This window comes from Opisthorchis viverrini (assembly GCF_000715545.1).
Source record: "Opisthorchis viverrini unplaced genomic scaffold opera_v5_334, whole genome shotgun sequence".
Classification (NCBI taxonomy): Eukaryota; Metazoa; Platyhelminthes; class Trematoda; order Opisthorchiida; family Opisthorchiidae; genus Opisthorchis; species Opisthorchis viverrini.
The window spans coordinates 87,113-99,551 of record NW_008751986.1 but is presented as its reverse complement, the minus strand read 5'-3'; the positions used below and the strand labels follow the sequence as shown (position 1 = coordinate 99,551).

The window sequence follows — 12,439 nt, the reverse complement described above, 5'->3', positions numbered from 1 at the left end:
ATTCCTTAAAACAAATAGCAGCCACTTTCCAAGCAAACCCAGGCAGCCTTTGATGAGAATAAGTTCCAGAATGATACCTAACTGGGTAAAAATGATCGAAATGATTTTCACACATCCTGAGTACACTAAGTGGTAGCTCGTCCATATTTTCCCCTCTAAAGTCATTCCACAGGCGGCACACTCATTTCATAAATTAGTTGAAGTGGTTTCGAACTCATTAGCTGAAAGCCGGAATAGATGGCACGTTCAAAACATCGGACACTGTGAAATATGCAGTTAAAACACAATGTACAATCTCTTAAACCAAGCTGCCTGCGTGGGTTGATCTTGCACATCACAATATTGTTCGTACACGTGCGTACACACATGTAGGCTTATTGAGCACAGCTGTGTACGAGTGATCATTGTTACTGTTTTACCCTCAGGACCACTTTGATGCTATAGTTGGTCGTAATTTATTTGGTCAGATTTGTGCTCGTGTTCAGTAGCTCACCTGTACAGCGATGCAGTAATACGTATCTGCATCTAGGCCAATGATAACTCCCTTGGTGACGTCACCATGAACAGTTTGTCTTTGTCCAAGCTGATATCGAGCTATATCAGAGCGCTCTGAGCGGCAGTCAGACACACGAGGCCAGTAGAGAATTCGATAGCCACCAACTGGACCTTGACCCTCGGAAGGCAATGGTCGGGTCCACCAAACGGTGATCGCAGAAGAGTTCAAAGCACCGGCGGTCACTCCACCAGGAGCGTTTGTTGGGACCCGCGCAGCAGACATGATGGTTACAGGATCTGTAATGGGTCCAACTCCCTAGAATGAACGGAGTTATAAGATGTGCTTGACATTTTCATTGAGAGAACAAGCGTGCAATATCCCCAAGTCGATAAGTCAGCTGGCAAGCTCGAGTATCTTTATGCTAACCATTACATTACTTATAATGAGATGAAAAATTTTTGGGAAGCCAACGAAAACATAACAGGAGAATGTCAGGGGACCACCCTAAATAACGGTTCCTCGCAACTGACTTCATTGCATCTTACTATGGCAGTCCGCTCCTCATTTCCATGAAGCTCTAATGATAGATGTAATATGATGATTCGCCTAGTCAAACAGATCTCTGAAAGCCAGCTCCCCTGCCTGTCGTTTATTTTTCTGTGAAAATTACTTTTAGGGTTACCGCGTGATAAATTCCGCACCAATTCCAACTACGGATCACGTGATCGGTGAGTTGGCAGCCAGATTCTCTCTCGGGATAGGTCACTGCTATTTCAACAACTATTGAGGAGAAACCCTGAAGGTTGTGAGACAGAACGCCTATGGAATCACAGCAATTAGACTGAGATAAAGCGTTTTATTTCTAGCTAACTTGTGCGCATTCGCACAGAACTTCTAACGGCCGGATATAGAGGTTTGGCTAAACCGCTTGTTGAAACTAGACGGTAAAGGTTGTTTTGAGGAAAACATCCAAGGTTAAAATTTCTGGGTATCTACCTTGAAAATTAGATCCAGAGTGAAAGTGTGGTCAGTTGTGCCTCGTCGCCTTCCGGTGGATCGTAATACACTGATTCGAGAGCAGCAAGAGGAATTCCAGCCTGGTAGGGGTTGCGTTGACCAAATCTCCACAATCCGTCAGGTGCTAGAACAACGCCATACGCATAAGCGAAGCACAATTCTAGTATTCCTTGCTTTCCAAGGCGTATTCGGCTCCGTTGTTCGGACTGTTCTTCTTGACACGCTTGTCCATCAAGGAATGCTTGTGAATATAATACGTTCTTTGTATTCTCATAATCCCGGGCGTGTGAGAGCGTGCAGAGAGCTCCCCGAAAGCTTCCCTACGTGTCCGTCATGGATGCCTACTCTCTCGATTCATTTTTAAATTCGTGATCGATGAAATAATGAGACGAACGCTGGAGGGTCTCCAAAACCCTGGTGCTCAAAGAGCCAGTGAAGAAAACCTTGTCAATTTGGAGTACGCAGACGACATCGTTTTCATCTTCGAAGAAAAGGAGAAGGCGCACGTGTTTTTGGATGAACTTATCAAATTCATCCCATCTTTTGATATGCACTTTGCACCCAAAAACTGTAAGGTCATGTACGTGGAAGTGCAGTCACTGAACGCGCCATTTAAAATACAAGGAGAGGTACTGGAAGTTGTGGAGCGTTTTACGTATCTTGGAAGTGGTGTTATATCTGATTGTAGTGTGCCAGATGAGGTCAATGCATGAATCCGCAAGACCCGGGTGGCGTTTGCTAATTTGAAACATCTATGATTTCAAAGCAGTGTATCCCTGAATCTCAACGGACGTTTGTATCGGGCTACAGTTCAGACTGTGTTGTTATATGGCTGTGACACTTGGCCTGTTAGGGCAGTGGAACTGAAACATCTTCATGTGTTCGATAATGGTTGTCTCAGGGCCATAGGTTATGTGGATTGATGTCGGCGTATCCGTAACGAGGCAATTAGAAAGCGAGTTTGCGGTTTTGCAACGGGTACTTCCATTGAAGAATATGTCCAGCACCAGAAGCTGTGTTGGTTGAGACATGTGTTGCGTATAAAGAACCATCGTTTGCCAAAGAGAGTGCTGTTTTCCATGCCCAACTCAGAGTGGCATAAGCAGAGAGGTGGACAACCCTTGATTTGGCACAGGGTATGAAGGAGATTACGAAACGCCTGGGTGCCGTCAGTGCTACTCACCTTCGTGGATGGGGATCTCGAGATCCTCACTGCGTCTGGTTGGAGACACTGCAAGATATGGCTGCCAACCGATGTCAGTGGCTTTCTTGTTGTCAGTTTCTATTCAGATTGCCTGAGGGAATATCTGGAGATGTAGGCACCTCGGAATGATTGTAGTGAGCTAACAGTAAGTCCCTTAACTATCCACCTTTATCCCTATCTCTACAAGTAAGCTTTCATATAAATCATGGTTGTACGCAGTGAAGCATTAGTGTTGAACACTGATGTCATGCTGTCTAGGATGATGATGATGATGATGATGATGATGATGATGATGATGATGATGATGATGATGATGATGATGATGATGATGATGATGATGATGATGATGATATCGAGACCATGTGTCTCAAGGCCTTTCATACCCAGTGGAGCTCATAAGTATGGCAAAAAGGTTAGTCATGTTAAGCTGTAGTTAGAGTAATGGGCTGTTGCCTTACTTTACGGATGACCATCAACCACTGTGCACATAGGAAATGAGGTGCGTCTGATTCCAAAAACTGCCGCGTCGGAGGGTACAAGTAACGAGAGAAAAATAAACGATTTCACTTCTACTGCAGTCCTCAAAAGTCATCCTACTGTTTTATGGAGGGAAGAAAGCTATATGATAAATTCGGCAACCTACCGCACCAAAGTGCAGTGGCCTGAGCTCACTTAGTTTCGAAACTTCCTTTATTTGGTCACAACGGTTTTCGAACTCGTAACCCGAAAAACGAATTCTTACCTCTTATAGACGTAGGTTTGTGATCAAACACTTCGCCCACTATTGCCGTTAATAATCTGTGTTTCATATTTAGGTCAGTTGGTCACCAAAACTAGAGAATAAGACTACAGTAATCCTCAGTTGCATTCGTACATTCCATTGATTGTATAGACGTAGCGGTACAAAGCTTGTAGTTTGACATTCTGTTGAATTTGGCAGTGGGCCGCGACACATTGACTGGAGAATTGGTTCAACAGCGGGCAACTAGTTTGGGCTAACCGACCTTAGGTTATTAGGCTATCTGTCTATTCTGACCAATCAACAACATTCAGGGTATAGAACAACCACCAAGCAATACAGTGAAACGTAACCAAACATTTCCAACTGAACTCCTATAAAAACTCATTCACACAACTTGATTTCATGGAGGGGTACAGGGAGTCAAGCTAATCTATGCACACCCGTCACAGAAGGCCCGCGAAAAACAAAATGTTTCCAGTAATCGGGCTTCCCGGAAACCAACTACAGCTTCCACATCATCCGCTCTGCGTGTGTCCTTCCTCAAACTACTGAAGAAAAGATTGGGTCTTCATACGATTTGTTCACCAAAAATTACAGTTTAGTTGATGCTTGGCTTCACTTTTCGGAGCCAAATCAGCCTACACCGAAGCAGCTGGTTCTCATTCAGACTGATCAGTATTTCTCGCTCTATTTATGGACGAAGGGCCAAAGCCTCACACTTCGAGATGGGAGTCGAACGATCTAGCTTTATGGACAACCAGAATATTGAGCTAGCACTCCTCGGCAGTGCAGATGTACAACATATAACCTGGTTTTGACTAGTCCCCCGGATACTGATTGCTCTGGAAGGGGGAGATTTCCCTCCCTGTGTGTATTACTGATACTTCGCAAGTGGTAAAGAGGGTCACTACAAGAGACTCAGTCGACCCAGACGAAAAGCAGTCAATTGTAAGAATACACGTTAAATACAACTCTCATCCACCATACGTCATTCACTAGCAGTGTCAAGATTCCATCTAGAAAGTTTTCCCCAAACGGGTGTCTTACTTCCTGAGGTTGGGAGATACTTGCAGCAAACTATTCCAAATTCCCAAAATGTTTTGCTCCAACAAAACTAGGTAATTAGCCAAACCGTATATCAACATTATCCCGGTGTGAAAAACGCGTCTCCCGTTTACATATAGAGCTTTTTATTTGGGGTGGGAATAAATTTGTCTACTTTACCCCTAAATATAACCCTTATTATGCACAGTGACCCCTTCGCTAAATACATCGAAGGATCCTTAAAAGTACTGATCTTGACAAAATTAACATTTTTCACGACTGGATACTCCGATCATTAAATGAGTGGATATTCGCTAAGACGGTCACGCTTTTCGATCATGGCGTGAATCCGAGTGCAGAGTCAACATAAATTTCCACGACTAAGGCGAAAATGGAGAGAACCAGAAGAAGACATCCGCGATGACAAAGTGAAAGTTAACCGCAGTAATAAAATTAACTGGACGAGCCAACCTACGCCATGAAGTGCATACCAAAATTCCGCCCGGTGTGACAAGAGTATAGACTCCTGATAAATTAGTATTGCTCAGTATGCTGACTTACTAGAAAAGTGGGTCTAGCCTAAACTCATCCTCTCACAAGGACATTTGGAAATGCTTCCATGGCTTAGTCCTTGTAGATGGCAGCTTTAAGACTGCATTCACCTTTATGTTTGCCTCGGTGTGTGAACTGGCTGCTTTATCCGGCAGAAATGTCACTAATCACTCTCCGTACTTTTGATAGGGAGGCCTATACCTAACTAGCAACCGTTGACAGGATATGTAGGTCGTACACTGTTCTGGCGCACTATCTCAGTTGGTGGTGACAGGTTTCTTAATAACCTAATCTAAACTATCATCAGCCTCATTAGCCTGGCACCTGAGAATAACTTTCTCCCTTTGGAGGGGGAGCCAGGACAGTAGATGGTCACAAAATCACTGAGTTGCTTGATACTATGTGATACTGGGGATGTACAAAATCCAGTTTTGTGAAACTGATTTGACCGGAGCTGCAGTACATGCAATAATCATTTATTGCTTATAATAACATTCAACTATTTGTGCCACAAATCAATACGGTTCGTCACTCAGTCTGTCTGGGGCTTGAAGGCTCAACTGCATGCAATAAACTCGGTGGTCGACAAAGCTAACGATTCCGAAAGGCATTGCTTTGTGAGGAACAAACCTACACGTAAATCAAGAGCAGGTATCCATCTCCATGGCGTCAGGCCGGAGGTTCATCATCCAGCAGTTTTTATGCTGGTTCACAGTCCGCAACATACCAACTGATAGCTGCGTATCAATCCGTTGTGGTCTACTCGTGTGATACACGAATGTTGGAAGAATGTACAGTTTTGCAAAAAAACTACAGATTTATCGCTTAAAGATCATCATTTCGGTTTATCGACAATCCGTGGTTTGTTGAATCAATTGTATAGACTTGAAAAAATCGTTTCGTTTTAGAGAGCTTTCTTCAAGAAAATAACACTTCATTTTATTGCTGAGAGTGCCTTCACTTAAAGCTCCCGTTAAGGAAAACAAAGTCATGAGTAAAAAATTAGGATGCGAACTGATTCGTGAGCATTACCTACGTAACAAGTGATTTTTACACCCAGTCGTTTAAAACATACCATTTGTATCACATACAGGCCCGTTTTGTAGGGGAGAAACACATATAAGAAAAACGCAAGAAGACAGAAATATATCACCGTCATAAATGGAATATCAAGTTATAAATGGAAGTATGGCCCACACGTACCATTTTATTCACAGCTTCCATACGGATCTCATACGGCTTGTAGTATAAATTCTCTCCCAATGTAAGAGTGTATTGCAGAAACTTGCCTCCTTCCAGCGACTTTGTGTTCCATAGCTCGTAGATGCCGTATTCGTTGTTTCCTTTTGCACGAATATGTGCACGATATCGGAAGTCCGGTCCATTGTAGTCTACCGGGGACAGCGGCACCCACTGAAATACCAGTGTTCCGTGCTTTCCACCACCACCAGTTATATTTTGCGGCATTTTGGTGGGTGCTGTTGCCAGCGTTGTGAACCACAGACTGGGTGGGCTTGGAGCTCCAATTCCAAGAGCGTTGATGGCTCGCACTCTCAACCTGTATGCCATGTTAGAGGCCAAGTTTTCAACAAAAGCCATTCTTCGTCCTGCGAGAAGTTGATAAAACAAAATCGATTATTGTGAATATTCATGAAGATCATTCGAAGTTGACCAAACTTTCGATCAGTAAGTAAGCCGGTTCGATTTGTCAGTCAAGCCGTAGTTTACCTACACATCTTACCTTCAGTTGAACATCGCGTTTGCAGGCTATTACCGCTGTGCGATGAGAACAGTCGGTTATTCATCCAACCGTGACAACGAAATCAACCGGATGTCCCAGATCATTGGTGACCTGAGAACCACGGATAGCGTGAGCGCTGTTGGTCACCTTGCGACTCCTTACAAATATCACCGTGTGATGTGCATTTGTGATACCCTTGAAAATCGACTTTTGATGGATGCAGGATGGATGGTTATAACGGTCAATATAAAGCTGTTTCTTGACCATCCCATCCTGTGCCCATTCGAGATAATCCTCCAAGCTAAATAAATCCTACTTAAAAGTAACTGATGGGCTTGAACTGGACCATGAGTCTTATTATGCCAGCTTACTAATGGGAGAATTATTTACAGCTTATCGCGATCCTTGCGATTCGGCTGATGAGAGTTAAACTATAAGCTACGAACGAATCGCGTAACTTAGGTGTCGATATATGTGACACACCCATAACTGGTAACGGAGCATGATTTGATATGTGCCATATCGGATCTGCGTTCCTATTTCGAGTAGTGGAAATGTAAATGCCAAGTGCAGAGTTGCAAAGTGCTTTTCGGACTCGTCATTTTTCCCTCGCTATAAATTCTTCACACGAAATCCTGTCCGTCACGCCTATGCATTATCTATCTAGTTATTTTGGCTTCAACCTATTTCAATTATGGAAACCAACCAAAATACACGAAAGTGCTAATAACATTTGCAAGTGAATTGCCAGGCCGTACGAACAAATCAACGGCAAACTGACAGTTTCACACACCTGTCAATGAATCTCACCGATCTGTTTTCGTTATGGTCGTCTTCAACGACGGTTATTCATTTTCTGTAAAAAGTCTCATTGTGCAAATCCTTCAGATCAGCGTAACTGAAACATCGAGACTGGCCTAACTTCATATTTTGCCGTGTTCTTACAAAAGCAATTCCGGGGTTGGAACTCCTCTGGGGTGAACCTATGATGCCATGCTCCGTCGTTGATCATAGCCGTCAAAGTGGAATAGACCGCAAACTGACAAGAGCTGGGTGTGGCCACCGTGTGGAGCGCCTAAGGCTTTCTACTAAGGCACTTAAGCTAATGAAGAACCATGTTCAGGAAACTGCTTGTGAATAACTATAATATATTCTGGAAAGGCACATGACTTCATCCGTGTAAACAACGGAATGAGGCTGCGCGCATTCTGCCGGCTTATGGCAGAGTCGTGGTTGTGGATGAATGTTGTCTAGTTCGGTTGGCTTATAGTGTTGTGCCATTGCATCTGTAGTTGTGGAATAGATGCTACATGCATGGGGCAACAACCTGGACACAGTAAGTAATCTGTCTCTCCCATGATTCTGTGAAACTGACAATGTGCACTACCATAAACTAGTTCGGAGATGTGTTCTACTCATTTTCTAACCAACTACTCGTATGACCATAAGACCAAATGAAGCTCATATTTTCCCCACTCGCGTCTGATATTAATATGCGTTTGACATGGTTCTAGCTTACAATGAATGCTTTCAATGTATTGCTCCAATGGATACTTTCAATGTAAATGTTCAAACCACTTAATGGTGCTAAATTGTGAGAAGCTACTTACCTAAAGGTAACAGTTCTTCGGTGGCCGTTAATGACAAATTTGATACGACCACCGTCCACTTCTCTGGGGGATCTAGTTTTGCGTTTGCTTCGATCGTGAAGGCAGTGATTGGAGAGAGATGCGTGTTTCCAACGGTCCAGGTAACATTAACCCTATGTGTCCCGATTTGAGGATCAACCATGAGACCTGCGAATTTTCAAAAGTGTGGTGCGTAAATCCGTTGCTTGGTTGATTTGGTAAACCTTAAGACTTATATGCACTTCGCTCAAACTTGAGCATCCTTGATTACGACTAATAATCACTAGAGAAACGGTTAATTATTGCTCAACCATGTTCAAGACAGGTGCTGAGAAAATTCCAGTTTGATAACTGAATCAGTTCACTGGGCAAACGTTATAGAAAATGATCTTGTTCCCAAGCTATTTCAATCATACAAGTGCGGAAATGTACGGCTAATCTCGTAGGCCAAGGAAAAAGGTTGGTTCAAATTCTGCGCAAGCAATGTTGTTGTTAGCTAGAGACTCCTTCAGCTACTAGTATTCCGGCCAACGAGGCTACAGAATTTTCATCGGCCTTTGACTGCATCAATAACTTAAGGTTACCAGAAGTACCAAGAATTATGCTTATTGATATGGAATTCCTCATAAATTGCTACTAAATTATAGTTACGTTTGCCAAAAACACAATCTCAGTGGCATGATTGTCTTTTCAATGGTCTTGCAGCTTGTTTCCTCGCCCTCAGGTTGCAGACATGAGAGTGCTTTTCGTTGATTTAGGAGAGAAATAAACTGTCTGTCCACAACAACTTTTAACCTGGTCTGACGATAAAGCTGAATTTGCCAGCGAAATGAGCAATTCTTCAGCGAGCTTTCTCCGGTGTTTTTCCCACTTGCTTTCTAGCCTTTAACTGGGGAATTATTCTACATTTTTCCGGAGATGGCTTTCTTAAGTATCGGAGTAGGAAGGGATTATCATCCATTTACCTTAGGACAAGCCTCCCGGAGTGGAAGCGCCCCCATCCAATACCCAATATTCTGTTGGTCAAAGCTAAACCAAACAGAGAGAGATCAACCAACAACATATAGGCGAAATTATCGAACACTTTCGAGATACTAAGATAATAGTACCATGTGAAATGGGAATAGTTTCAATAATGAAAGAGTGCATTTAAGGGATCAGAATCAGTGCAGTGAGCGTTCGTCCCAAGTCCTGTTGTAGAAAAACTTAATACATCTCCACACATCTTGCAATTTGTCCACGGTCTTCATTTTGAACATGAAATCCAAATTCAATTGCTTACTTGCATGCTCTGTTTGTGAACTGAGTTTACTGATTACGACACTGAGAAGGCCGTTTTGTTCCGGGTAGTTGTTTGAGGTGAAGTGAATTAGGCGCTCTACTGCAGAATAGATGTTTTCAAGAGCCAAAATCGATTAAATAAATTATAACCTACATTTCAGTATTGAATGAAGAAATGTCCTATGTAGAAGATTTGGATACAAATAAAGGCAAACAAGCCACCGTGAAAAAGTGGCATTGCAAAGAAGAGCACATGACCGTCAGCGAAAAACCAATGTAGTGGTCAAAAGTTCCAGCAGCTATGCGCCGCCGGCAGAGAGACAAATCAAGGGTCGTTAAATAGGACATCAGATTGGAGTTTATTTCCGCTTGGCTTGGATTATAGAGATTCAAGCAAAGAACTACCGGATACGATGAGACGCCAAAATGAAGAATTTGTTCAAGAATTCACAAAGCGCAGGTGGCGAAACTAGAAGGGCAACTTACGAATTGATTATTAGGGTTCTGCAGAAGGCTAGTAGGAGTCTAATTTGAAAGTATACAGATAAGCATTTGATACTGAGAGGAGTCCTTAGAAGACGGTGTTTAGTCTGAGTAGGCAAAAGTGAGGAGACCTCAACCGTATTTCTCGCCATTCATTACACGATCGAGAAGTGAACGGCCATGAAACCAAATCGTTCTTAAAACTACCATCAGAGTAGTCGTCCAACCATGATTTTCAAATGCCTAAATCAAAGAACTACTGTAACTAGTTAGTACTGGTAAATTGTATGTGCCGTTTCTAGATTTTACTGAAGAAATCGACGTCATGATGAGGGTTGCTGCAAGTAAGGTGTGAAAACAGCCACTTAGGGTACTTCTATAACTCGCAACAAGGAATGTGTTCTTCAATTCAGGCTTGAACAAAAGGAAGATATCCCTGGAACCTCGCGCAGTCCTAGCCAGTTTAGTAAATAAAAACAAGGTCAAAATATGAGAATTCGAAACGGACCACCATGGTGGAACATAATTAACCTGCCGCGTCAATCCAAAGGATGAAAGATGTAGAGTGGAATTTTGTAAAAATGTTTTACTGTTAGAACATAAAGTATTTCTGGCGATCTCTATCCCTACCGACTTCAATGATCTACTCACGGGCCACGAATCCGTTTACCGGAAACTGACATACAGTCGATAGAACATTACATAGTTGATGGCCAAAACAATGGATAGTAAGATTTTTATTCCAGCGGAATGGTAAAGCAAGATAGCATCTCTCAGAGTCGAATTGAATACAAATACTGTACGTCTTACCTAGGGGAAGGCCTCGAAAGTCGACTGCAGACAGAGAGCTCAAAATGAGAGCCAAATCCTTTCAATGAAATACAGTTATCCCAAACAAGACTAACATAGATAAGAGAGACCCATGGACGAAACTGATGGGCCATTCATAGACCTGCGTCGAGCCAAGTTTTGAAAGGAGTTTGAAAACTGACTCCAACACTTATCAAGGTAGAAGTCATGGAACGCTGTCGACTGCATAGTGATATCTCCATCATTCCTGTGGTATATCTGTATACAGCATAAGTGGGGCATGTAGCCCATATTCGTATAACTAAGGTTGGCTAACCGGGCCCAAATTTTAATAATTTTTTCCAGATTTGGACACAACTCTACATTACCCAGTGCAGTTACTTGCAGGAATGCACTTGTATTAGCAATAGGAAACGTGGCCCCGATCGGTCACCACTGAAATCACACAATAAATGCCACCACAATCTTCTTGGAGTTCCAAACGGAACAACTAGTCCAAGTTCTGTTGGCTTGCAAATACGATACACTTAAACAGCTTTGACATGAAAATAGAGCCATAGTATCTGATTATATAGTTCTCCATTTATATTCACAGGAAATTGGTTTTCATTTATTAACGAGAGTCCACATACGGTGTTCCGTTACTTTTTCCAACCGCGCCGGACTCCAAGTTGTCCGGCCCCCTGTAACAGACCGGATAGATGTTTGAATAACCTGAGGAACGTGTAGGCAATTATGTGCACTTTGTTGGCATCGCATGTGACACTGATCGGTTGCTTTAGGCTCGTTGGAAGTCGTCACAAAATAATTGATTCTGAACAAAAATAGCTCACCTGCACATGGCCCTGGTGGTCCAGCTACTCTTATGAGTCCACCAGTGGAAATGGAACTCAATGGGGTCTCTGCCACACAAGAGTAATTGCCGGAATTTTCAAATTGTATGTTGGTTATCCGAAGTGTGCCAAAGTAACGACCGTAGGGTCGGAGAAGCTGACTCACATCGTACCGACGTGCATCTAAATCAAGCCGGTCGAACTTAATTTGAACGCCCTAAAATAGTGGAGAGATAAGCGTAATCATGTTACCTATATGTGCGTATGTAATCGGTAACAAACACAATTTATTTGACCACCCGCTTGGATATGAATTAAGAGTGGATAATTTACACCGAGTTTGAATTCCCGCGAAATACAACAAGCTGATAAACCGATGAGTTGTAATATGACAGGGAAATATGGGTAACACGTGGATAGACCCACATATTTGCAATGCTGTGATCAGAAGGGCAGGAATGCATGCGAGAGAGCTTACGTGTAAAAACAGTTTACGGAGCTTATGCTGTGAGCGCATATGGCAAAACTGGAAATTCTAAGTAAATATAAGCAGAGAAATTGGACTGTGAACATACCTAGCCAGTATAACATGAATGCTGAATAATTTT

The 12,439-nt window shown here is 42.7% G+C and overlaps 2 protein-coding genes across 2 annotated transcripts in view; one reads left to right on the top strand and one right to left on the bottom strand.

Moving 5' to 3' along the window:
• Positions 1–12,439, bottom strand: part of T265_10050 (hypothetical protein) — a gene marked incomplete at both ends in the record, with an annotated part of 35,530 nt that overhangs the window by 1,718 nt on the left and 21,373 nt on the right. Inside the window, 4 exons of the mRNA XM_009176305.1 lie at positions 494–811; positions 6,259–6,662; positions 8,407–8,592; positions 11,832–12,048. Coding sequence (XP_009174569.1) covers positions 494–811; positions 6,259–6,662; positions 8,407–8,592; positions 11,832–12,048 — 1,125 coding nt within the window. The remainder of the gene's footprint in view (positions 1–493; positions 812–6,258; positions 6,663–8,406; positions 8,593–11,831; positions 12,049–12,439) is intronic.
• T265_10051 (hypothetical protein) overlaps positions 1,897–12,439 on the top strand; it is a gene marked incomplete at both ends in the record, with an annotated part of 33,152 nt that continues 22,609 nt past the window's right edge. Inside the window, one exon of the mRNA XM_009176304.1 lies at positions 1,897–2,093. Coding sequence (XP_009174568.1) covers positions 1,897–2,093 — 197 coding nt within the window. The remainder of the gene's footprint in view (positions 2,094–12,439) is intronic.